This window comes from Ranitomeya imitator, chromosome 1 (genome assembly GCF_032444005.1).
Source record: "Ranitomeya imitator isolate aRanImi1 chromosome 1, aRanImi1.pri, whole genome shotgun sequence".
Lineage (NCBI taxonomy): Eukaryota > Metazoa > Chordata > Amphibia > Anura > Dendrobatidae > Ranitomeya > Ranitomeya imitator.
Window position 1 is genome coordinate 1,176,624,990 of NC_091282.1, and position 26,944 is coordinate 1,176,651,933.

At 41.2% G+C, this 26,944-nt stretch overlaps 1 protein-coding gene across 1 annotated transcript; it reads left to right on the forward strand.

Annotated features, from left to right (window-relative positions):
* Nucleotides 1–10,557: 10,557 nt before the first annotated feature.
* Nucleotides 10,558–26,300, forward strand: FGFBP2 (fibroblast growth factor binding protein 2). The gene is made up of 2 exons (XM_069745798.1): nt 10,558–11,264; nt 26,004–26,300. Exon 1 carries the CDS (start codon nt 10,682–10,684, stop codon nt 11,255–11,257), a length of 576 nt encoding a protein of 191 aa, XP_069601899.1. The 5' UTR covers nt 10,558–10,681; the 3' UTR covers nt 11,258–11,264; nt 26,004–26,300.
* Nucleotides 26,301–26,944: the final 644 nt, after the last annotated feature.

Here is a 26,944-nt window from a genome sequence, read left to right on the forward strand (position 1 = left end):
TTTGGTGTTGCGTAGTCCTTATATGTGGCCAATTTAACGATCAGCTTCCATCTTCTCATCTTTTACATTGAATTTATGCTTTTGTGAATAAAACCACCGTTTTCTAGAACTGATATCAATATTGAAGCTCCTGGCCAGGTTGATGTTGGTTTCGAGCAGGAACGGACTGAATGTCTTCTGGACCCTGTGCAATACTGGTTATGGGCACCTTACCATTCACATATGTAAAGAGGCTTTTCCACCCCCTGTGACTTCTCCACAATAGGCGAAATGACTAATATTCAATAATATTCATAAATTGCATCAATTAAAATGTTAAATCACTGACGTCTGAATGAGGCCTCATGAAGGTGATCCTATCTGTATTTTTTGCACTGAAATCAAATCTTTCAGATTTTTTTCTATCACTCAGTGTTAGGGCTCGCTCGTGCACATAACCATATTTTCCGTCCGAGTGCGATCCAACAAAACATCAGATCCCACTCGGACCAATTTTATTTTATGGGGCCGTTCACATGTCTGATTTTTTTACTGGGACAGTGTTAAATATGCTTATTTCGCACATTTATTTAATTAGGACTTTACCAGGTACGTTACTCTTAAAGAAAAAATGTCATGATATTTTCATAAAAAATGTAGCGGTTTATTGAATTATCCACAGAAAAACCACATTGCAGCAAAACATAAAAATAGATTAAATAGATACAAACAGATTGTCCATTTGTAAATATCACCGCTTGTTACTCATCGTTTCTGAGATGAAGTAGAATCATGACTACCAGCTGTTCCTTCCTTGTGTGACTTGTCTGACGTCCATGGAGAATGATGGTGAAGGCAGGAGGTGACAGCCCCACGTGACAAGCTCCCCTTCCTCCTAAGAGACGTTATTTATATGTCCCACTGACCACGTGTTCCCTCTATATGGTGTTGACTTATACTCTGAGCTACATATACAGAAATAGCTTTTTGTAATGTCAGCAAGAATTGTGCTCAATACAGAATTGAGAATAAGAATAATTCAATTAATAATTAATATTTAACAGACAGAGCTAGTCCAGGGAAAAAAATCAATGCCTGTCCGAGTTTGATCTAATATATTCGGATGTCACGTGGCCATACAAGTCAATGAGTCCGTGGAAAACATTGGACTGCACTCAGATGATTTCTGCGCACTGACAGAATAGAGAAGATGGAGAAGTTTTTTCTCTATCTTTTCCTTATCCAACAGAGTTTGATCAGAGTGTGATTTGCATAATCATCCCAATTCTACCGGATGAGAGAATACACGGTTGTGTGACCCCGGCCTTAAAGAGACAGCTGATTTAAATCTCCAGGAAACATACTGTACGTGCATATTTAAAATCATAAGGGTATGTTCAAATGTAACTTTTTTAATACATTTTTGTTCTGCATGAAAAAGCAGTCTATGGCTAAAATATTTAAGCAGTAATTACGCTAGTTTTTTGTGTGGTTTTGAAGTGTTTTTGGTAAGTTTCTTTGAGATCAAAATGGGTTTGCAGCAAAAAAAAAAAAAACACAGGGGAAAAACTACAGAATGCTGAAAAAAATTACACTGTTTTGTTTTTATTTATTTATTTTTTAAAAAGCACATGTTAAAAAAAAAAAAAAAATTGTGTGGATGAAATTGTATTTATTCTACTCTTACAGTAAATCGCTACATTTTTCCCCGCATGAAAAAGGCACGTGTAAAAATTGCATCAAGAATGCTACATGTGAACAAGCCCTCCATGGACAGTGTTGTTATGTTACCCGAAATGTTACTTGGTTAAGTTTATGGGAAGCAATATGGCTGCACAAGGTCACCGCGAGGAGGAGCTACTTCTCCTTCTGAAGCAATGGCTCATGCCCTCATCTCTTGGCAGCTCGAAAATAAGGAGACACAATTTCTGCAGCACAAAGATGATTTGTTGCAATGTACACTAAATATTAACCCCTCTGTGACCTTAGACGTACTATCCCGTCGAGGTGCCCTGGGCTTATCTGACCCTGGACGGGATAGTACGTCATAGCCGATCGGCCGCGCTCACGGGGGGAGCGCGGCCGATCGCGGCCGGGTGTCAGCTGCTTATCGCAGCTGACATCCGGCACTATGTGCCAGGAGCGGTCACGGACCGCCCCCGGCACATTAACCCCTGGCACACCGCGATCAAAGATGATCGCGATGTGCCGGCGGTACAGGGAAGCACCGCGCAGGGAGGGGGCTCCCTGCGGGCTTCCCTGAGCCCCCCGCAGCAACGCGATGTGATCGCGTTGCTGCGAGGGTCTCCTCACCTCCCTCCCTGCTCGAGCCCCGGATCCAAGATGGCCGCGGATCCGGGTCCTGCAGGGAGGGAGGTGGCTTCACAGAGCCTGCTCAGAGCAGGCACTGTGAAGCAGCCTGCACTCCTATCAGATCAGTGATCTGACAGAGTGCTGTGCAAACTGTCAGATCACTGATCTGTGATGTCCCCCCCTGGGACAAAGTAAAAAAGTAAAAAAAAAAAATTCCAAATGTGTAAAAAAAATAAAAAAAAATATTCCAAAATAATGAAAAAAAAAAAAAAATATTATTCCCATAAATACATTTCTTCATCTAAATAAAAAAAAAAAACCAATAAAAGTACACATATTTAGTATCGCCGCGTCCGTAACGGCCCGACCTATAAAACTGGCCCACTAGTTAACCCCTTCAGTAAACACCGTAAGAAAAAAAAAAAAAAAACGAGGCAAAAAACAACGCTTTATTATCATACCGCCGAACAAAAAGTGGAATAACACGCGATCAAAAGGACAGATATAAATAACCATGGTACCGCTGAAAGCGTCATATTGTCCCGCAAAAAAAGAGCCGCCATACAGCATCATCAGCAAAAAAATAAAAAAGTTATAGTCCTGAGAATAAAGCGATGCAAAAATAATTATTTTTTCTGTAAAATAGTTTTTATCGTATAAAAGCACCAAACCATAAAAAAATGATATAAATGAGGTATCGCTGTAATCGTACTGACCCGAAGAATAAAACTGATTTATCAATTTTACCAAACGCGGAACGGTATAAACGCCTCCCCCAATAGAAATTCATGAATAGCTGGCTTTTGGTCATTCTTCCTCACAAAAATCGGAATAAAAAGCGATAAAAAAATGTCACGTGCCCAAAAATGTTTTCAATAAAAACGTCAACTCGTCCCGCAAAAAACAAGACCTCACATGACTCTGTGGACCAAAATATGGAAAAATTATAGCTCTCAAAATGTGGTATTGCAAAAAATATTTTTTGCAATAAAAAGGGTCTTTCAGTGTGTGACGGCTGCCAATCATAAAAATCCGCTAAAAAACTCGCTATAAAAGTAAATCAAACCCCCCTTCATCACCCCCTTAGTTAGGGAAAAATAAAAAAAAATGTATTTATTTCCATTTTCCCATTAGGGCTAGGGTTAGGGCTAGGGTTAGGGCTAGGGCTAGGGTTAGGGCTAGGGTTAGGGCTAGGGTTAGGGTTAGGGTTAGGGCTAGGGTTAGGGCTAGGGTTAGGGCTAGGGTTAGGGCTAGGGTTAGGGCTAGGGCTAGGGTTAGGGCTAGGGTTAGGGCTAGGGTTAGGGCTAGGGTTAGGGCTAGGGTTAGGGTTAGGGCTAGGGTTAGGGCTAGGATTAGGGTTAGGGTTAGGGTTGGGGCTACAGTTAGGGTTGGGGCTAAAGTTAGGGTTAGGGTTTAGATTACATTTACAGTTGGGAATAGGGTTGGGATTAGGGTTAGGGGTGTGTCAGGGTTAGAGGTGTGGTTAGGGTTACCGTTGGAATTAGGGTTAGGGGTGTGTTTAGATTAGGGTTTCAGTTATAATTGGGGGGTTTCCACTGTTTCGGCACATCAGGGGCTCTCCAAACACGACATGGCGTCCGATCTCAATTCCAGCCAATTCTGCGTTGAAAAAGTAAAACAGTGCTCCTTCCCTTCCGAGCTCTCCTGTGTGCCCAAACAGGGGTTTACCCCAACATATGGGGTATCAGCGTACTCAGGACAAATTGGACAACAACTTTTGTGGACCAATTTCTCCTGTTACCCTTGGGAAAATACAAAACTGGGGGCTAAAAAATAATTTTTGTGGGAAAACAAAAAGATTTTTTATTTTCACGGCTCTGCGTTATAAACTGTAGTGAAACACTTGGGGGTTCAAAGTTCTCACAACACATCTAGATAAGTTCATTGAGGGGTCTAGTTTCCAATATGGGGTCACTTGTGGGGGGTTTCTACTGTTTAGGTACATTAGGGGCTCTGCAAACGCAATGTGACGCCTGCAGACCAATCCATCTAAGTCTGCATTCCAAATGATGCTCCTTCCCTTCCGAGCCCTCCCATGCGCCCAAACGGTGGTTCCCCCCCACATATCGGGTATCAGCGTACTCAGGACAAATTGGACAACAACTTTTGTGGACCAATTTCTCCTGTTACCCTTGGGAAAATACAAAACTGGGGGCTAAAAAATAATTTTTGTGGGAAAACAAAAAGATTTTTTATTTTCACGGCTCTGCGTTATAAACTGTAGTGAAACACTTGGGGGTTCAAAGTTCTCACAACACATCTAGATAAGTTCATTGAGGGGTCTAGTTTCCAATATGGGGTCACTTGTGGGGGGTTTCTACTGTTTAGGTACATTAGGGGCTCTGCAAACGCAATGTGACGCCTGCAGACCAATCCATCTAAGTCTGCATTCCAAATGATGCTCCTTCCCTTCCGAGCCCTCCCATGCGCCCAAACGGTGGTTCCCCCCCACATATCGGGTATCAGCGTACTCAGGACAAATTGGACAACAACATTTAGGGTCCAATTTCTCCTGCTAACCTTGGAAAAATACAAAACTGGGGGCTAAAATATAATTTTTGTGGAAAAAAAAATATTTTTTATTTGCATGGCTCTGCGTTATAAACTGTAGTGAAATACTTGGGGGTTCAAAGCTCTCACAACACATCAAGATGAGTTCCTTAGGGGGTCTACTTTCCAAAATGGTGTCACTTGTGGGGGGTTTCTACTGTTTAGGTACATTAGGGGCTCTGCAAACGCAATGTGACGCCTGCAGACCATTCCATCTAAGTCTGCATTCCAAATGGCGCTCCTTCCCTTCCGAACCCTCCCATGCGCCCAAACGGTGGTTCCCCCCCACATATGGGGTATCAGCGTACTCAGGACAAATTGGACAACAACTTTTGTGGTCCAATTTCTCCTCTTACCCTAGGGAAAATACAAAACTGGGGGCTAAAAAATAATTTTTGTGGGAAAAAAATTTTGTTTTATTTTTATGGCTCTGCATTATAAACTTCTGTGAAGCCCTTGGTGGGTCAAAGTGCTCACCACACATCCAGATAAGTTCCTTAGGGGGTCTACTTTCCAAAATGGTGTCACTTGTGGGGGGTTTCAATGTTTAGGCACATCAGTGGCTCTCCAAACGCAACATGGCGTCCCATCTCAATTCCTGTCAATTTTGCATTGAAAAGTCAAACGGCGCTCCTTCCCTTCCGAGCTCTCCCATGCGCCCAAACAGTGGTTTACTGCCACATATGGGGTATCAGCGTACTCGGGACAAATTGGACAACAACTTTTGAGGTCCAATTTCTTCTCTTACCCTTGGAAAAATAAAAAATTGGGGGCAAAAATATAATTTTTGTGAAAAAATATGATTTTTTATTTTTACGGTTCTGCATTATAAACTTCTGTGAAGCACTTGGTGGGTCAAAGTGCTCACCACACCTCTAGATAAGTTCCTTAGGGGGTCTACTTTCCAAAATGGTGTCACTTGTGGGGGGTTTCAATGTTTAGGCACATCAGTGGCTCTCCAAACGCAACATGGCGTCCCATCTCAATTCCTGTCAATTTTGCATTGAAAAGTCAAACGGCGCTCCTTCCCTTCCGAGCTCTCCCATGCGCCCAAACAGTGGTTTACTGCCACATATGGGGTATCAGCGTACTCGGGACAAATTGGACAACAACTTTTGAGGTCCAATTTCTTCTCTTACCCTTGGAAAAATAAAAAATTGGGGGCAAAAATATAATTTTTGTGAAAAAATATGATTTTTTATTTTTACGGTTCTGCATTATAAACTTCTGTGAAGCACTTGGTGGGTCAAAGTGCTCACCACACCTCTAGATAAGTTCCTTAGGGGGTCTACTTTCCAAAATGGTGTCACTTGTGGGGGGTTTCAATGTTTAGGCACATCAGTGGCTCTCCAAACGCAACATGGCGTCCCATCTCAATTTCTGTCAATTTTGCATTGAAAAGTCAAACTGCGCTCCTTCCCTTCCGAGCTCTCCCATGCGCCCAAACAGTGGTTTACTGCCACATATGGGGTATCAGCGTACTCAGGACAAATTGGACAACAACTTTTGAGGTCCAATTTCTTCTCTTACCCTTGGAAAAATAAAAAATTGGGGGCAAAAATATAATTTTTGTGAAAAAATATGATTTTTTATTTTTACGGTTCTGCATTATAAACTTCTGTGAAGCACTTGGTGGGTCAAAGTGCTCACCACACATCCAGATAAGTTCCTTAGGGGGTCTACTTTCCAAAATGGTGTCACTTGTGGGGGGTTTCAATGTTTAGGCACATCAGTGGCTCTCCAAACGCAACATGGCGTCCCATCTCAATTCCTGTCAAGTTTGCATTGAAAAGTCAAATAGCGCTCCTTCCCTTCCGAGCTCTCCCATGCGCCCAAACAGTGGTTTACTGCCACATATGGGGTATCAGCGTACTCAGGACAAATTGGACAACAACTTTTTGGGTCCAATTTCTCCTGTTACCCTTGGTAAAATAAAACAAATTGGAGCTGAAGTAAATTTTTTGTGTAAAAAAGTTAAATGTTCATTTTTATTTAAACATTCCAAAAATTCCTATTAAACACCTGAAGGGTTAATAAACTTCTTGAATGTGGTTTTGAGCACCTTGAGGGGTGCAGTTTTTAGAATGGTGTCACACTTGGGCATTTTCTATCATATAGACCCCTCAAAATGACTTCAAATGAGACGTGGTCCCTAAAAAAAAATGGTGTTGTAAAAATGAGAAATTGCTGGTCAACTTTTAACCCTTATAACTCCCTAACAAAAAAAAAAATTGGTTCCAAAATTATGCTGATGTAAAGGAGACATGTGGGAAATGTTACTTATTAAGTATTTTGTGTGACATATCTCTGTGATTTAATTGCATAAAAATTCAAAGTTTGAAAATTGCGAAATTTTCAAAATTTTCGCCAAATTTCCGTTTTTTTCACAAATAAACGCAGGTACTATCAAAGAAATTTTACCACTATCATGAAGTACAATATGTCACGAGAAAACAATGTCAGAATCACCAGGATCCGTTGAAGCGTTTCGGAGTTATAACCTCATAAAGGGACAGTGGTCAGAATTGTAAAAATTGGCCTGGTCATTAACGTGCAAACCACCCTTGGGGGTAAAGGGGTTAAAATCTGCTAAAAAGAGACATTGTCGGTGTCACTGCGGCACTTCTGGCAGGAGGAAGGCTGTAGGGGCGCCAAAGAAAAATTATGAGTAGCGCTATCAAAAATCCCAGTCTTATGGTTATTGTACTTCTGCACAATTCAAGCACATTACCACTAAAAGGAGAAAGGTAATAATAGGGCAAACTACAGAACCTCGTACAGTCAGAGCTTTGAGAACATTTCTTGGACTTGTGAGTTATTGCAGGGAATGGATTCCCTCAGAATCATCCTTCATGCAACCCCTAGTTGACATGTTGGCTGCATGTAACAAGAGACCACCATACGCATTGTGATGCAGTTACCCCTGTTACAGCTAGGGGGCGTTGTATGTGCTCCTCAGGATACGCATGGAGGCGTAATGGTGATAATGAGACAGTGACCGACATCATTGTGAATGGCTGGTATGTGTTGCAGAGGAGATTCTCTGCACTGTAAGCCAGTAATGTTGTTCTGGGACCTTTAGTCCCACAAGTGTTTGTGTAGTTTATAATAAGGGAGGCTTACAGGGTTAGTTGGAGAGCTGGGCGGGTGTGACTAACCACACACTCCTCCCACCTATGGGAGTGACTACTGTGATATTATGTGACTGAGGTCTGGTCACATGGTGGGAGTGTGAGGTTCTGGATGGCCTGTGTGTTGGAATGTCCTGGGAGTAGGATTGAATTCCTGAAAAGCACATGGAGAGGCCATGGACCTGGAGGCCTGTGTATTGGGAGGTTCCTGTGTGTGGACCAGATCCCTGAATAGCACACGGAGAGGCCGCGTACCTGAAACCCTGTGTGCTGAGCGGTCCTGGGAGGATGGACGTCCTGAATAGCACACGGAGAGGCCATGGACCTGGTGGACCTGGATAGCCTCTGTGTTGGAATGTCCTGGGAGTAGGACTGGATTCCTGAAGAGCACAGGGTTAGGCCATGGGACTGCAGAGCCTGTGACGGCTACTGTGTTGGGGAAGCTACCGTCCTTCTGTGGGTCTGGAACAGTCGGGTGGCCTGGTGAGCAAGACACGGTCCGGGATGGTGATCCCAGTTAGGCAGCTTCCCTGGGAGAGAGGACAGACAAGGAGTCAGCGTGTGGAGCAGGAGCTCTTGTAAGGTAAGTCCAGATAAAGGGGGTTATGGGCATATGAGTATCTGCCAGAGGAACAGACTGTTAGTGTCTGTGATGTTCCATGGAAGTTAATGAACTGTGTGGTCTCCCACGGTAACTGGACGGAGTGAGGTCTGGCGTATTTAGATACTGCAACTTAATGTCATGTAATGCTATGTGAGTAGAGACATTAATACGGCGCATGGACACCCCCGGGAACTAGTCAGAGGAGTACTGGCGGGTGTAGTGTCTGTCAAATGAAGGAAGCCGTGTACTATGAACTATATGTGTGTGATGTGTAACATGGCGGTTTATGATGCCTAAATAAACCGCATGGACTATTTAATGGAGAAAATCGTGCCTGTGTGACTGAATCCTATTGTTAAGCGAGTGTCCCCCAACACAGGCAGTAAGCGCTATCTTACAGCATTGACACAAGAAGTAATGGAAGGCTTCTAGAAAAGATGCTATTGTGCCAGCACCAGCATTGGGAATTCCTAGACGGTATGTGCACACGTTAAGTATATGGTGCATACATTTCTGCATCTCTTAGCAGGAAAAAGGCACGTTTTTGCTGCGTTTTTTACTTGCATTTTTTATGCCGATTTTCCAGACTCATCCGTATGGGTCATATCTGCTACAAAAACACTGAAAGAATTGACATGCTGCATCAAATCTGCAAGTCACAAATCAGCAACGTGTACATGAGACTTCAGGATTCTCATTCACTTTGCTGGTGTCAGGAAACCCTTCAGGCTTTGTTACAAATTTTTGCTGAAAAAACGCAGCAAAACTGCAATGTGTGCACACAGCTGTAGTGCCCTGCCTTAGAGGCCCTTACCAGGTCCAGTTACATGTAATGACTGACAGTCTGCTCTCCTGATCTACATGTCTCACACTGGTAACGTCCTTCTTCATTTAAAATAAGTTCTGGAGGCAGATTCTCAGGAAGATCTATGGTCGGCCCATTGATCTCAACAGCTCATTTACATATTGATAAAAACATGTATTTCTCTGGAATAAGACGTTGAATCGCAGCTATCAAGGTATCATTTTATTAAAGTTCCTATGACATACATGGACATATGGACGGTTTAGGAGGGATGATCCTACTGAGAGATTCCCTTTAAACCAATCAGCAAGTATTATTTATCTGACTGCTAGATATGTACTTAATATCTGCTAAATCTATGATATATTTTGCAGTTCCAGTTTACATTAAGGACTTACTCAATGCACTAAATGAAAGTGAATCTCTTTGGTATGGAGGAACCCAATAGTAAGAATGGAATGGCAGAATGTGTACACTATCTTTGGAGGCATTGCAATACAAGTACAATCGATAGCCTTACGATTTATGGCATGTTACACAGAACCTAGTGAAAGAAGGATCTTGCGTACCATCAAATAGCAGTCACATCATGGAGATTTACAAGAGAGACCATAAACAGTACAATATTAGCAGCATCTGTTGTCTGCTCAACCCAGCCCCCAAGCATAAGCCTGCAGCTGTTGCATGCTGTAATAGTTTTAACATATACAGTGGGAGCTTTTCCAAACAAAACTGTATGAACGGGAGACTAATATGCAATTCTGTTTTTAACCACACCTTACTTTCAGACCATGTTATATGTTTTCTTTTTTTATCTTTACCTATGTATTTTATGACTTTCAAACTACTCAGTTAGGACAGATGTTAACACGTGAAATATATTCATAGTTATCATTATTTTTGTTACTACACTACAAACACTGGTACAAACACTGGTACATACTACAATGATCAGAACCAAAAACGATCTTCACTTTTCAATAAACAAGAAATTCAGACTCTATAATTTGTAAATGACTTTCACCACTTGACTATTTACAAAGATTGACAAGATGCGTCTTGTTCCCGTTCTGTGAGATCACACAGGGTCGTTAAACGTTGCTTTGAGCTATATATTACAGGCACATTCTTTGCGTGGACAAGCTTCTCTTTTTCGCAGAAAGCTTTACACTTTCAGATTCAGACATCAGTATACCTCTGTGGCTCACGCTGAGCACAGCTGCCTGATTGAAGCATCATCTCAAAAGCATAGGAGGCTTCCAAACCAAATTTCTGGTCATGAAGTTGGGCACGGTCATAATCACTATGGCCATGGTCTGGGTGGGAACCCTAGCCCAGCAGCCTGGTACAGAAGAACAAATTCCCTTTCAAACTAGAAACAGAGATGCTTGTATCATGACCATCAGTGGTCAAGAGGAGAAAAGAATAAAAATCGAATGCAAAAATCAGGGCAATAATATTTTATGTGAATTTGTATCCAAACCAACCTTCTGCCGAGCATACAACAAAGACCAAAAGGGATTTTGGAACCAGCTTAGCCAAGATTTAGAAAATGGTGGAAATCCATGTGAACCCAAGGTGTTCAAGCACAGTATGTGCCCAAAGGCTCCTGCACCTTCTCAATTCAAGCAAGTTAACCCTCGGAATCAACAGTCTGATACCTCCAAATCTGAGAAGAAACCACCACCAACAAAGAAGCCAATAACCAAAAAACCTCCATCTACTAGGAGACCAGACCCCCCCAAACCTAAACAATTGGAAGAGCAAAATCCCAAAGCTGTGAAGATGGCAAAGGATCACTGCTCATGGTTCTTCCAGACATTCTGCTCCTACATCATAGAGATATTCGTATAAACTAAAGGTAACCTTAACTTTTAATACTAAATATTATATCAATGGATCATGATTTATGCACAATGAGTAACACTTACAGCTCTGGTAAAAATTAAGAGACCACTGCAAAATGTTCAGTTTGTCTGATTTTTCTCTTTATAGGTATATTTTTGAGTAAAATGTAAATTGTTAATTTATTCTATAAACTTCTGACAACATGTCTCCGAAGTTCCAGGCAATAAATTTTGTAATTTTTTTCTGACAAAGAAAAATAGTCAAAATTTAAAAAAAAACAACCGTGCTTCCAGACGTCAAACAATGCAACAGAAAACAAGTTAATAATCATTTAGAAACAACAATACTAATGTTTTAACTCAGAAAGGGTTCAGAAATCAATAGTTTGTGGAATAACCATGATTTTTAATCCCAGCTTTCATGCGTCTTGGCATGCTTGCCACCTGTCTTTCACACTGCTTCTGGCACAAAAATGTAAGCAGTTCTTCTTTGTTTGATGGCTTGTGACTATCCATCATCCTCCTGATTACATTCCAGAGGTTTTTAATGGGGTTCAGGTCTGGAGATTGGGCTGCCCATGACTGGGCTTTGATGTGGTGGTCTCTTAATTTTTGCCAGAGCTGTATAATTGATCTCTTTTTAATCATGGCTTGTACTGTATTTATGAAGAAGATTCATTAACTTCTTAATACCTGAGCTATTTTGATTATAAAACTTTTTTTTTTGCACATAATGGTCAAATGGTTATTTAGTTTATATTTCAGGTTATGAAAGTGTTCTGTGTCATTTTGGTAAAAACGGAGCTTCCCTTAATCAATTTTTTGCACTTTCTTATTGGCACTTTATTGCTTAATACAAGTAAAAAAAATTCACAAGCAAAAACAAAACTACAAAAACTTTTTCTGGTTGTTCTGATTAATGACATGCCCTAGTCACTTCCAGACAAGATATCACTTTTTTCAGCTGTTATGCCTTTTATTGACAGCTCTGACAAGTGAAAGCTATAACCGCCAGAGCTGGACATTGGAAGAACACTCCTTAATGACCGCCAATTGTTACAGCAATCAATTGAGGTTAAATAATTGGTACAAGTTTGGTCAGGGTTGAGCAATTTAAAAGTTTTATCACTGTAACATACCTGTTAAGTTCAGTTAGGAAAATCGATTCATGGGTCTACGGTCCATCAGCCAGGTCAGTAGCCTTTGGCCACTGGTTGGGAGGCACATGAATTAGTTCTCTTCTGGGATCATCGGCACGGCTTTTGATTAACTGGTCTGGCGTGACATCATCGTTGAGATGTGAAACACAAATTATGTCATGCCAGCACAGCTAATCAATAATCACTATGGGGATCCCAGAAGTTAAGAGATTCACAAAGCTCCCATCTAGAGGTCATAGAGCAGTGACCTTGGTGATGGACCAGAATCTTGCGAAATCTAGTTCCCAAGAACTGACTTGGGGCTCAGTGAAAATTCTCAACCTTGGCAAAACACATCAGCTCTCAATGGACCCAATTTATACTGAATGTAAATTACAATTTTAAAATATTGTGAATAATCGCCGTAATACCGTTAGTTTCTTTTTTCCTAGCTAAAAGTTGCCTGTGAGAGCACTGCATACTGTTATACGTTGAACCCAATAAATAAACATTATGCAGTAAACTCCAGTGCTTTATCTATCGATGGATCCAGAATTTTATGAGACACAGTTTAGAGGATATGAGGTTCTATTTAGTGATAAGCGAACCTGCTCGTATAATGCGTTATTTGAGCATGCTTGAGTGCTAACAGAGTGTCTTTGGCGTGATCAGATAATATGTTCGAGTCCCCGCGGCTGCAAGTCTCGCGACTGTTCGACAGCTGCAACACATACAGAGATTGCCTAAGAAATATGGAACTTGTGAACATGGCCTAATGCTTTCTAACAGATAAAAGGCATTAAAGGTTTTCATCACATCATATAATAGTATGTGCACACTGAGTTGTTTTAGGAGGCTTTAAGAGCGATTACGCTCCAAAGAACGGCTGAAAAATTGCTCAAAAACTGCTTGAAAGTCACTTGAAAATCATTTCTATTGTGAAACCATTTTGCTGTTCATATGTTCATTCTTTTGAGCGTTTTTGTTCTATTAAATGTTTTGAAAAATGCCTTGTGGGGAAAAATAAATTACAGGTCACTTAATTGAAAAAAAAAACTGCAAAACACTTGAAAAATGTTACAAAACTCCTTTAAGAAACAAAAACTCCCAAAAGAAGCTGTTTCCACCAAAAAAACTTGCTATTGTTTACATCCTCAAAAAACCTCTGTGTGCACATAGTCTAAGTGATAAACGGCGAATGTTGAACCTCATGGATGTCTTTTTTTTTTAGCCTATTTAAGTTAATGCCTTAAATACCGTAATTAAACACACAATCTTAGAGTAGGGTCCCTAGACTGGTCTACACTTTAGAGCTGATTCAGACATCTGCTTTCACCTATGAGTGCTATTTGTGTTTTTCATGGATAACACTCATACCCATGACAGTCCATGGCATGGTTCACATGTTTTTTTTTTTTTTTCTCGGACTGAGTAGTCCATGCAAAAGCACGGAGACTTGTCCGATATTGCTCAGTGTCGGATCCAACTCGCCAATGCAAGTCTATGAAAAAATTGAACACCGCTCGGATGCCATGCTGTTCATTTTTCACAGACTGTTTGCCAGGAGAAGCTGCAAAAACCTCAATCTTTTTTTTTAATACTTGAAAAAACTGATGAAACTGACAAATCTTTGATTTTAAAATCTGACATACCGATGAAACAATGCAACCTGCACCATTTTTATCATGTATGAGAAAAATCACCGACGTGTAAAGGAGCCATTAGAGACAGTGTAGAGCTGCTCACTAAGGTGGACCTAACCGATCAATGCAAAAAATATGTTTGCGTCCTCGCGGCTGCATGTCTCACGGCTGTTAGACAGCAGCAACTGTTTATTAGGCAATCCCTGCCTGTGTTGCAGCTGTCTAACAGCCGTGAGACATGCAGCCTCGGGGACTCAAGCATAGTATTTAAGAACACCGAAGATACTCTATTAGCACCCGAGCATGGTCGGATAAAACCTTATCTGGGCATGTTCGCTCATCACTATTTAATAATAATCTCTTATATGTGAAAATGAAACATGAAATGGACTCGTGAGCAAGTTTTGAAAAGATGATTGTATGTACTGTTTTCCCCCTACATAGGGAAGTGGACATGTTCTGTCTGTAATCTTAGGATTTTCTTTGTTATCTTAATAAATTGCTCTACAAAAAAGATTGGAGCCTTGAACTACTTCCTATAATTGCAGACATGTAGAGTCTTGTAGGCTGCACATGACAAGTACAGGGGGACTCTCAGCCAGGGACTCGTGAAACCATAATCTGATTTAACGGAAATGTTTTGGGGCTTAAATTTCCCAATATATAGCAATTATTCAATACATTCTCCTACCTAGTTAAATTTCTTCAAAAGGCTGCAACTATGAGAAAAGTAATCCTGACCTAGGTGAACAGACCTCCCCTCCCCACAAGACCTATTTCACTGCAATTTTGGGCGCTTGTCTAAAAAAAACAAGAAAAAAGTTTCACTGTGTTACAATTTACTTTACGCCTTCAATGGATTACTGCACCTAAAAGATATTGAAAATCGAGGGGGCAGCCACGAACAGTAGAGCGCCCCAGTGCAATGACTAAACCTGGGGCTGGAGCCTTCTCCATAAACATATAATGAAGCACCTGTTGCTATCTCTCTCTAACAATCCACCAGTAATTGTGAGCTATAAAGTTTATTAGCTCATCCCCTTATGTGTAATGTAATTGATAGTATGAAATGTTATTTAGGGCTCGTTCACAAGTTCATGCTCGGGTGCTAACCGTGTGTCTTCGGGGTGCTCGAATACTATGTTCGATTCCACCTGGCTGCATGTCTCGCGGCTGTTCGACAGCCACAACACATTCGGGGATGGGCTAACAAACAGGCAGTCCACACATGTGTTGCAGCTGTCTAACAGCCGCTAATCATGCAGCCGTGAGGTCTCGAACATATTATTCAACCACGGCGAAGATACTCCGATAACACTCAAACATGCTCCGATAACACCTTATCCGAGTTCGTTCGATCATCTCCGCTAATAAACAATAATAACATCCACCCTACTAATTGGGTGTAATTGATTCATTTAATGAAAGGGGGGTGTTATAATTAATAGCAGTGTGGATGTCAACTAGTGATGTTATATATTCTGTGAAGAGACAGGTGTCAATTATGGCCCCTGTTTAAAGGAGGGCAGCAGGTATTGTACATGCTGGTTTTAGCCATTGATCTGTGAGTAAAATGGGTCGCTCCAGACATTGGACCGAAGGAGAAGGAACTTCGATCAAGAAGTTGACTGGAGAGGGGGAAACATATAAAGAAGTGCAGAAAATAAGTGGCTGCTAAGCTAAAAAACAAATGCCAATGCTTTAAAATGGCAAACAAAACCCGAAACACATGGTAGAAAGAGAAATCCTACCCCTGAAAGGTTTGTGTAGGACACAATGTCCATGAGTGTTTTCAGAGTGGAGTGGATTTTTATGTGCTGCTGATTTAGACACAATCCAAAAGTCACATGGACATTAAACCACTCGGGAGGGTCCTCCTAACCTCTAGTATTAAAACCTTACCATGTTTCAAGAATTACCTCAATGTGAATAAGGGCCGAGCAGGACAGGAGCCCAACTATGGACACCCAGCAATGTGAACCTATACAAATGTAATATCCAGCTCAAAGAAAGGGACTGTGCACTGAGTGCAAGAACCGGAAGCAAAAAACCCCAAAAAATGAACTGGGCTATAAGTTGGCACACTGTACATGCTACGTTCAGGTTTATGCCCAACAACAAAATGAACACACAACCTGCTATAGGTAAGCAAAAAGCAATAGCTCATATAAATAACATTGGGGAATTGGGCAAACAATTTTCCAAAGAACACAAGTGGCACAACATTCTATAGACAGATGAGAGCAAGATTGATTTTACTGGGTCTAAAGGCCGCAGACAGGTTGTGAGTCGACCCATAACCACCGAATTCAAGCCACAGTAGACTGTGAAGACTGTAAAACATGGAGGTGCAAACATAGTGGTGTGGGGATGTCTCTCATACTATGGAGTTGAGCCCATTTATCGGTCATGTGGTTGACATTAGGATTTAGGTTTCACACTGGCTGCAACCAATCCTCGGCAGCCTGACCACTCACACAGTGCACCACTTTGCTATATGACTCCATCATAGTGTTAGACATCTTCATGATGATGATGATCATTTTCAATGCCGGTTCGTTGCGCGAGAAAATTCCTTAAAGAGCTTGTCCGAAGTGCAAAGTAATATTTTTCCTAAATCTCTATCTATTTAGTGCCATAACCTATAGTATTTTCTAATATACTTGAATTTAAAACTCCCTATCCTTCCCTAACTGCTTTTTCATTTTTATTTTCACTTCCTCTTTGATGCTTCGTTTGAGAATTCCAGTGCATGCTGGGATACTGAAATGAAGAGTCCTCAGGGGGCAGGGGCTGTGGTCAGTGCACCAGCCCATTCCCTGAAACAAAGCGTCATCAGTGAGCAGCAGAGCACACTGTCAGGATACGAGCGTGCAGAGACCAGCGCCTCCCCCGTAAGTGACATCACTCTTCTATGCAAGCAGGGTTTTCTGATAACGCGCTCTGTTGCCGGCTCATTACTATTGATCAAAGTCGGCAACAGAGCGCACGCTGTCTTTGTGCACCTCAGACAGAGCCCAACCTCTGGAACGAGCATCACTGATGACTTTGATTCAGGTAGGGGACTGGGACTTCGGCAGTCCTTAGCCATGCACTTCTCTCCTATCCATGAATGAGAAGTTAAATTTGAGCAATCAATCACATAATGGAGCTACTATATTTTTCTGTTCCACTCTACACAGTTAAAGAGACTCTATCAGCAGGATATTACTATTCAGTCTGAGAGTAACATAATGTGGGGACAGAGGGCCTGATTCCAATAATGTGTCACTTGCTGAGCTGCTTGCTGTAGTTTCAATACAATCATTGTTTTATCAGCGGGAGATTACCACAGCAGGACTAGAAGTAACATGCCAGGCAGTCCAGCTAATCTGTGTAGCCCCACCCCCACCACAAAAAGCTGCCAATCAATGATGTCGCCGGAATTATACGCAGCTCAGTATTCAGCTACATCTACAGCAAAGAAAACAGGGATTTTATCAAAACTGAAGTAAGCAGCCCAGTAAGTAACACATCGCTGGAATCAAGCTTCGAATCCCTACCTCTTGCTGCTCTCATATTACATAGCAAAAGCTTGCTGACATATTCCTTTTAAAGAGGTTGCCTTATCAGAAACTATGCCTCTGAAAATGCAGCCTATGGGGCAGTGTTGGCGTCCCGCTCCTGACAACACCGGCAAGTAATGTTTTTTGATAAGCAAGTCATGGCTGTTACAGGAGAAATACAAAACGGCAACTAAAAGAGAGAGAATAGGCTGCTACTGATCCCACGAATGACCTTCCTTAATTGATGACTAAACAGATTTATTTATAATCACTTTTAATTCAATTAGCAAGAAAGCGTTAATGGGGTGAGCAGATTAGCCAAATGGGTTTAGGTGCGGGGAGGTGTAGTAATTGTAAGCCAAAACCAGGAGTGGGTGATAAATGCAGAAGTGGTGCATATGTTTCTATTATACTTTTCCTCTATTTGTTCCACTCCTGGTTTTGACTTCCAAATACTGATGTAAAAAAAAACTGACCAAAAATGCAACATGTGATAGCGTGAAAAGAAAACTAAAAAATGTAAACAAATTATTTATTCATATATTTTATCTAATTTTGCTGATTATATAAGGATTATTTAATCCAGCCCACCATTTGTAACATTTATAAATTGCAGGATGGAGGTTGGCAATGTGGCACACCACTACCCGCAATGGTTTTGCCTTGATGAAGCTACTACGTTTCATTTGGAATTTCCAAAGACTTTTTCTTTTTCTTTTCAAAATCTTTTTTTTTAGTAATTTTCTGGTATAAAACTATATTACAACATGTAATAACAAAGAGATTTTCAATAACGCGTGATCGCATATATTCACGCATGCTGACACAAAAAGAAAGATCAATTTGTATATGTTAATCAGCCGTTTTGAAAGAAAGTTCCTTACATCTAGAGATAAATCTAAAGAATTAAAGTGATGTGTTTATAGCACTAATGTTGGGGTGGGGGGGGAGGGTGAGGGTACGAGGGGGAAAAAGGTAAGGGAGGAAATTGGGGGGGATAGAAGGAGAATTTTAGCTGTATTGGAAGGCAAAGAGTTGTTAAAAAGATGAGGCTATTAGGATATAAGTGCAATAATTGTTTTAATTTTTCCGTCGGAAGGGAATTTCCAAACAGTTTTTGATGCAAACTTCATTTTCTCCCTGAGAGGCATAATGGTTATGGTTAGTGATGAGCGAGTGTACTCGTTGCTCGAGTTTTCCAGAGCACGCTCGGGTGGTCTCCGAGTATTTGCAACTGCTCGGAGATTTAGTTTTCATCGCGTCAGCTGAATGATTTACAGCTACTAGCCTGCTTGATTACATGTGGTGATTCTCTAGCAACCAGGCAACCCCCACATGTACTCAGGCTGGCTAGTAGCTGTAAATCATTCAGCTGCGGCGATGAAAACTAAATCTCCGAACACTACCAAATACTCGGAGACCACCCGAGCGTGCTCAGGAAAACCCAAACAACGAGTATACTCGCTCATCACTAGTTATGGTCACTTAGGGTTGTAGACGCTTTACAGTTAGGGATGAGCGAGTGTACTCGTTGCTCGGGTTTTCCAGAGCATGCTCGGGTGGTCTCCGAGTATTTATGACTGCTCGGAGATTTAGTTTTCATCGCTGCAGCTGAATGATTTACAGCTACTAGCCTGCTTGATTACATGTGGTGATTCCCTAGCAACCAGGCAACCCCCACATGTACTCAGGCTGGCTAGTAGCTGTAAATCATTCAGCTGCGGCAATGAAAACTAAATCTCCGAACACTACCAAATACTCGGAGACCACCCGAGCGTGCTCGGGAAAACCCAAACAACGAGTATCTCGCTCATCACTAGTTATTGTCACTTAGGGTTGTAGATGCATTATAGTTAGGGATGAGTGAGTGTACTCGTTGCTCGGGTTTTCCAGAGCATGCTCGGGTGGTCTCCGAGTATTTATCACTGCTCGGAGAGTTAGTTTTCTTTGCCGCAGCTGGATGATTTGCAGCTACTAGACAGCTTGACTACATGTGGGGATTCCCTAGCAACCAGGCAATCCCCACATGTACTCAGCCTGGGTAGCAGTCATAGTAACATAGTAACATAGTAACATAGTTAGTAAGGCCAAAAAAAGACATTTGTCCATCCAGTTCAGCCTATATTCCATCATAATAAATCCCCAGATCCACGTCCTTCTACAGAACCTAATTGTATGATACAATATTGTTCTGCTCCAGGAAGACATCCAGGCCTCTCTTGAACCCCTCGACTGAGTTCGCCATCACCACCTCCTCAGGCAAGCAATTCCAGATTCTCACTGCCCTAACAGTAAAGAATCCTCTTCTATGTTGGTGGAAAAACCTTCTCTCCTCCAGACGCAAAGAATGCCCCCTTGTGCCCGTCACCTTCCTTGGTATAAACAGATCCTCAGCGAGATATTTGTATTGTCCCCTTATATACTTATACATGGTTATTAGATCGCCCCTCAGTCGTCTTTTTTCTAGACTAAATAATCCTAATTTCGCTAATCTATCTGGGTATTGTAGTTCTCCCATCCCCTTTATTAATTTTGTTGCCCTCCTTTGTACTCTCTCTAGTTCCATTATATCCTTCCTGAGCACCGGTGCTCAAAACTGGACACAGTACTCCATGTGTGGTCTAACTAGGGATTTGTACAGAGGCAGTATAATGCTCTCATCATGTGTATCCAGACCTCTTTTAATGCACCCCATGATCCTGTTTGCCTTGGCAGCTGCTGCCTGGCACTGGCTGCTCCAGGTAAGTGGTCCAGTCCAGTCGTAAATCATCTAGCTGCGGCAAGGAAAACGAAATCTTCGAGCAGTCATATATACTCGGAGGTCACCCGAACGTGCTCAGGAAAACCCGAGCAACGAGTACACTCGCTCATCACTAGTAATAGTGTCAGGGGTTCAACATTTTGGTAACTACTTTCACTCTGTTTCTTGAACAGCTGAACAAACATTTAATGCAAGTTTCAATCCATAGACCAAGTGCACATGTTCAGTATTTGGTCAGTATTTTACCTCAGTATCTGTAAGCCAAAACCAGGAGTGGAACAATTAGAGGAAAAGTATAATAGAAACATATGCACCACTTCTGTATTCTTCTCCCACTCCTGGTTTTGGCTTACAAATACTGAGGTAAAATACTGACCAAATGTTGAACGTGTGAACGTGGCCTTATAGTGATGCCTAATGATCTGGGTGTGTTCCGAAATGGCTGCCAGCTCTTGCCCAGACCTAATATGGCACTAATGGAGGTGACACCTTGCCAGAGTGCCCTTCATAAGGCTTGAAATTTGGGGCTGCAGTAGCCACTTGTATTGGATGTCCTTGTGTCTCCGGTCTTTTGTCAGTATTAAACTTGGTATACTGCGGGGAGAATGATCTCAGAGGGATCTGTGTGTATAACGTGAGGCTATCTCACAATATAAGTAGAATATGTGAAATCTCACAGTACATACCCCTCCCCTATCCACGTGGTGCCCTTTTACATTTTTTCATATATTTAACCACCTGTATGTTATCCACTACTTTTATTCGTGGTTGTCCTGAAGAAGACGTTGGAGTGACTCTGAAATGCATTGGCAATAAACCAACATTTTCATTTTCCATCGTGGATTGTCATTTATACATATCAACCAAAAACAAAATTATGGATCACAGAGCAATAAATAAAAAGTGAAATGTTATTGACAATTATTGATAAAATACATCAAAAAGGTTTTTTTCTTTATAAGAATTTGTAGATGCAAAATCAATTAAAAGGGGTAGTGACACCTAAGTGCCACGTCCAAAGGCAATTGGTTAAATCAGAGAGGCATAATTGAGCCACATAAATATATATATGCATGATATTTATATCGTAAGCAAATTGATTAATAAACAGCACAATGGATATTAGAAAATAGCAATGGGATAGCAACTGAAGGGATAATCATGAATGTTCATAAGGGCCTCAATTCAAATATAAAGTGCAATGTAAGATCCAGATAAGGACAATCTCATAAAAACCCAACCATCATTGCCATCTCAGACAAGGCCAACCCAGTCAGGTCAAAATAGCTGGATCTTACATTGCACTTTATATTTGAATTGAGGCCCTTATGAACATTCATGATTATCCCTTCAGTTGCTATCCCATTGCTATTTTCTAATATCCATTGTGCTGTTTATTAATCAGTTTGCTTACGATGTAAATATCATGCATATATATATATATTTATGTGGCTCAATTATGCCTCTCTGATTTAACCAATTGCCTTTGGACGTGGCACTTAGGTGTCACTACCCCTTTTAATTGATTTTGTATCTACAAATTCTTATAAAGAAAAAAAACCTTTTTGATGTATTTTATCAATAATTGTCAATAAAATTTCATTTTGTATTTATTGCTCTGTGATCCATATTTTTGTTTTTGGTTGATATTGTTATTTCTATGGATAAGCTTATATTATATGGCCCCCCTTTTTTTGAAAATTGTCATTTATCCAGCAGCGCAGGTTACTTCCATTACCCATGGCATGATTAAGAGAATCTGTCACTCGATTCATGCTGCCCAAACCCCAGGCAGCATGAATCAGAAAGATTCGGCACAACTGCAGCCAGGAATGGTTTCCACTAAAAGACTGCAGCGCTTTCCCTACACGAAGTGTAGAGGAAAAAACATGATGTTAGAGGAAACCTGTTGTATACACAAATCCAGGGAGCACAATTGCTATGGAGTACGAGTAGAGCCAAGGTTGATGTTCCACTAGAGCGGAACTCTTGCTCAGTAGACTTCAGAATATTTAGAAAGAGAACAGCGCCCCATAATTAGCAGGTTTGTCTCAAAATATCTTACCGGTAATTATGTTTTTCCAAATCCAAACAGGCATATTCAATTCATGCTGCTGAAACCATGGACAGTAGGAATTAGAGCCTGGATGATATGTTTTTCTCTGAAATGCTTCAGCGTTTCAGAAAAAAAAAAGTTTGAAAAGCCAGTTGGGGACCGTAGGCAGAGATGAGTCTTGTCTAGCGTCCAGTTTCTCTGCCAGAATAGCCTCGTCTCTGCCTACGATTGCTGGCCGGCTCTTCTTCTCATCCTCTATAGGAGTTAGGGACTTATATATACAATAGGTTCCCTTTAGCATCATAGTTTTTTTTACATGTAGCATTTGTTTTGGGAAACCTCTTATTGTACAGACTACATGTCGAAAAGGCTCCACTGTCAAACAAGGGCCGAAAGAGTCATGTATTGGCCAGACTCCATCAAAGAGGTGCGGAATAGCCACATTTTTCCATCCTGTGCAGTCCATCAGCAAAAAAACAAACAGATAAAGCCAATATAGCCTGCCCATTATAGATGCCAAATATCCATTTTTACGCCATGAAAAGCTATTGATTATCTGTGAATAATACAGTAAATGGATGCCATTATAGCCGCTGGGCAATGGCCGCCATTGTTAGGCATCCAACACAATTGTTTAATGTATACGTCGTTAGCTTTTCCTGGTGTATATGTTAAATATGGTTAAAAAAAATGGAATATAAGCAGGGCCTAACGCAAATCCGCTTTAGAGGGAGAAGAGTCTTTATTAGTCTGGGGATCACAATGTCAAATAAAATTATTCTTATTGTCTCCAATAAAATAATCACTGTATGATACAAGAATAATATATCTGATGATGTTAAATTAAACTTATTTACATAAAAGTTTACAATTTTTAGTTCTCTTGTAAAGTTTAGCACTAACAGATACAATGGCAAGATATGCTGTACTTTGGATGGTGACTGCCTGTCTGCGGGAGGATCGTAGAGGAGAATTTCTACCTGGATATTGGGTATTTATGATCTACAGCAGTGTTCCCCAAGTCCAGTCCTCAAGAGCCACCAACAGGTCATGTTTTCAGGATTTCCTTTGTATTGCACAGGTGATAATTGCATCACCTGGACAGGCAAGCATTCACTGACCTGTGTAACACTAAGGAAATCCTCAAAACATGACCTGTTGGTGGCTCTTGAGGACCGGAGTTGGGGAACACTGATCTACAGCAATGGTGGAAAATCTGACATATCGAGGAAGACTCAAATATACTCTTTACTCCACTGACACTTTTCATTAATCCAGCGGAGAAGAAAGACAATGTTTTTACACCTTTTACATAGTAACATAGTAACATAGTTAGTAAGGCCGAAAAAATACATTTGTCCATCCAGTTCAGCCTATATTCCATCATAATAAATCCCCAGATCTATGTCCTTCTACAGAACCTAATAATTGTATGATACAATATTGTTCTGCTCCAGGAAGACATCCAGGCCTCTCTTGAATCCCTCGACTGAGTTCGCCATCACCACCTCCTCAGGCAAGCAATTCCAGATTCTCACTGCCCTAACAGTAAAGAATCCTCTTCTATGTTGGTGGAAAAACCTTCTCTCCTCCAGACGCAAAGAATGCCCCCTTGTGCCCGTCACCTTCCTTGGTATAAACAGATCATCAGCGAGATATTTGTATTGTCCCCTTATGTACTTATACATGGTTATTAGATCGCCCCTCAGTCGTCTTTTTTCTAGACTAAATAATCCTAATTTCGCTAATCTATCTGGGTATTGTAGTTCTCCCATCCCCTTTATTAATTTTGTTGCCCTCCTTTGTACTCTCTCTAGTTCCATTATATCCTTCCTGAGCACCGGTGCCCAAAACTGGACACAGTACTCCATGTGCGGTCTAACTAGGGATTTGTACAGAGGCAGTATAATGCTCTCATCATGTGTATCCAGACCTCTTTTAATGCACCCCATGATCCTGTTTGCCTTGGCAGCTGCTGCCTGGCACTGGCTGCTCCAGGTAAGTTTATCATTAACTAGGATCCCCAAGTCCTTCTCCCTGTCAGATTTACCCAGTGGTTTCCCATTCAGTGTGTAATGGTGATATTGATTCCTTCTTCCCATGTGTATAACCTTACATTTATCATTGTTAAACCTCATCTGCCACCTTTCAGTCCAAGTTTCCAACTTATCCAGATCCATCTGTAGCAGAATACTATCTTCTCTTGTATTAACTGCTTTACATAGTTTTGTATCATCTGCAAATATCGATATTTTACTGTGTAAACCTTCTACCAGATCATTAATGAATATGTTGAAGAGAACAGGTCCCAATACTGACCCCTGCGGTACCCCACTGGTCACAGCGACCCAGTTAGAGGCTATACCATTTATAACCACCCTCTGCTTTCTATCACTAAGCCAGTTACTAACCCATTTACACACATTTTCCCCCAGACCAAGCATTCTCATTTTGTGTACCAACCTCTTGTGCGGCACGGTATCAAACGCTTTGGAAAAATCGAGATATACCACGTCCAATGACTCACCGTGGTCCAGCCTATAGCTTACCTCTTCATAAAAACTGATTAGATTGGTTTGACAGGAGCGATTTCTCATAAACCCATGCTGATATGGAGTTAAACAGTTATTCTCATTGAGATAATCCAGAATAACATCCCTCAGAAACCCTTCAAATATTTTACCAACAATAGAGGTTAGACTTACTGGCCTATAATTTCCAGGTTCACTTTTAGAGCCCTTTTTGAATATTGGCACCACATTTGCTATGCGCCAGTCCTGCGGAACAGACCCTGTCGCTATAGAGTCCCTAAAAATAAGAAATAATGGTTTATCTATTACATTACTTAGTTCTCTTAGTACTCGTGGGTGTATGCCATCCGGACCCGGAGATTTATCTATTTTAATCTTATTTAGCTGGTTTCGCACCTCTTCTTGGGTTAGATTGGTGACCCTTAATATAGGGTTTTCATTGTTTCTTGGGATTTCACCTTTTTGTATGTTTTGATGTCACAGATCATAATAAACGCAAGATTTAAGAAAAATTGGAAAACTTCTTATACTCACTGCTCACCTCTCCAGCTCCTCAATGTCACCTGACTGATCATCATCACATCTTCTGATCTGACCCTGATGCTGAAATCCTTGGGGCTCTCACACTGAGCGAGGACTTCCAGCTCTGATGAGGCCCGGGAGGGTTCTGTGCAAACATGTGAAATGTTACAATGTCATGATGCAACAAGGACCAGGTGGGTGACATTGAGATGCAGGGAAGGGGGACGGAGACATGAGCGGTAAGGTGAGTATAAGGACTTTTTATTTTTTCTAACATGTAAATGGTCCATTAAGGTTCCGAAACTGCTACATCCATGCACAAGCTAGTTACAAAAAAAAATCTGAATTTTGGCAAATGTGGATTTTTGTAAAATTAAAGTAGAATGCAATTCAATTTAATCTATTTGCTCATCTCTAGTTCTGATAAATCTCCTGTTTTCTATGGTTCCATGGTAACATCAATGGCATTTCCTACAGCAGAAGTTATTCTTGCATTATAATCTGTACATCTCATGAAAAATTAATGAAGTCCATATGATACCGTTTTGTCTTCCAGATGCAAAAGATGGAAGAATTTCAAGCAGGAGGGTGTTTGACATTTTGCAGTGGGACTATCTTTGTAAATATAGATATTATATACCCATCACAGCCCTTTCTTAAGCGGCTTCTATAAATCCGAGTCTGCAGTATGGGTGGAACATGAACTGTATTTACTGAACGTCTTCTGGAGTCTCAAATAGACCAAGAAAAAGAAAGCTTTTGTACATAATGTTTGACTTATTATAGCAATCTGATTGTTTTGTGCATTTTTTCATGATATATCCTATTAATTAATAAAGTAACTATGACTACAGTGTGTTTGTTATAACTAGATACTGGATTTCATCAACATAATGAATGGATGGGACATTAATGTGGGACGTTCCGAGATGTTGTGCCTGCTCCAAATCAAGTTGCAAAGATCCAGCATGCACAAGAGAGGACCATGCTAGCACACTTTTATGCATAAAAGCACAACTCTGCAGGAGACCTGGTTGTTATGCCAACCCATCGGTGACCCACGATCACGTGACGGGGTTCACCGATGAGCGCATTTCCGTCCTGCTTGCCGGAAGCACGTGTTAAATGCCGCTGTCAGAGTTTGACAGCGGTATTTAGCGGGTTAACAGCCGATGGTGGATCGCGATTCCTCCCATGGCTGTTAGCGGCACATGTCAGCTGTTCAAAACACAGGAAGAGCTGCCGGCGTCAGAGACCATCGGAGAAGCAAGGACATGCAGAGACACGCCGGGAGCAGGTGAGTATGATGTGACAGCTGCCACTCCCCCGCCGACCCGAGTATAAGTCGAGAGGGGCACTTTCAGCCTAAAAATATGGGCTGAAAATCTTGGCTTATACTCGAGTATATACAGTAAATAGATCATAGACCTGATGGAGCTCACAAATTTTCCAAATTTGTTTCAAAATGGCTGTACAATCCTAAATGAAAGTTTACTT

Coding starts and splice junctions, on each gene's coding strand:
- FGFBP2 (XM_069745798.1), top strand. CDS start 10,682: ATGAAGTTGGGCACGGTCATAATCACTATGGCCATGGTCTGGGTGGGA.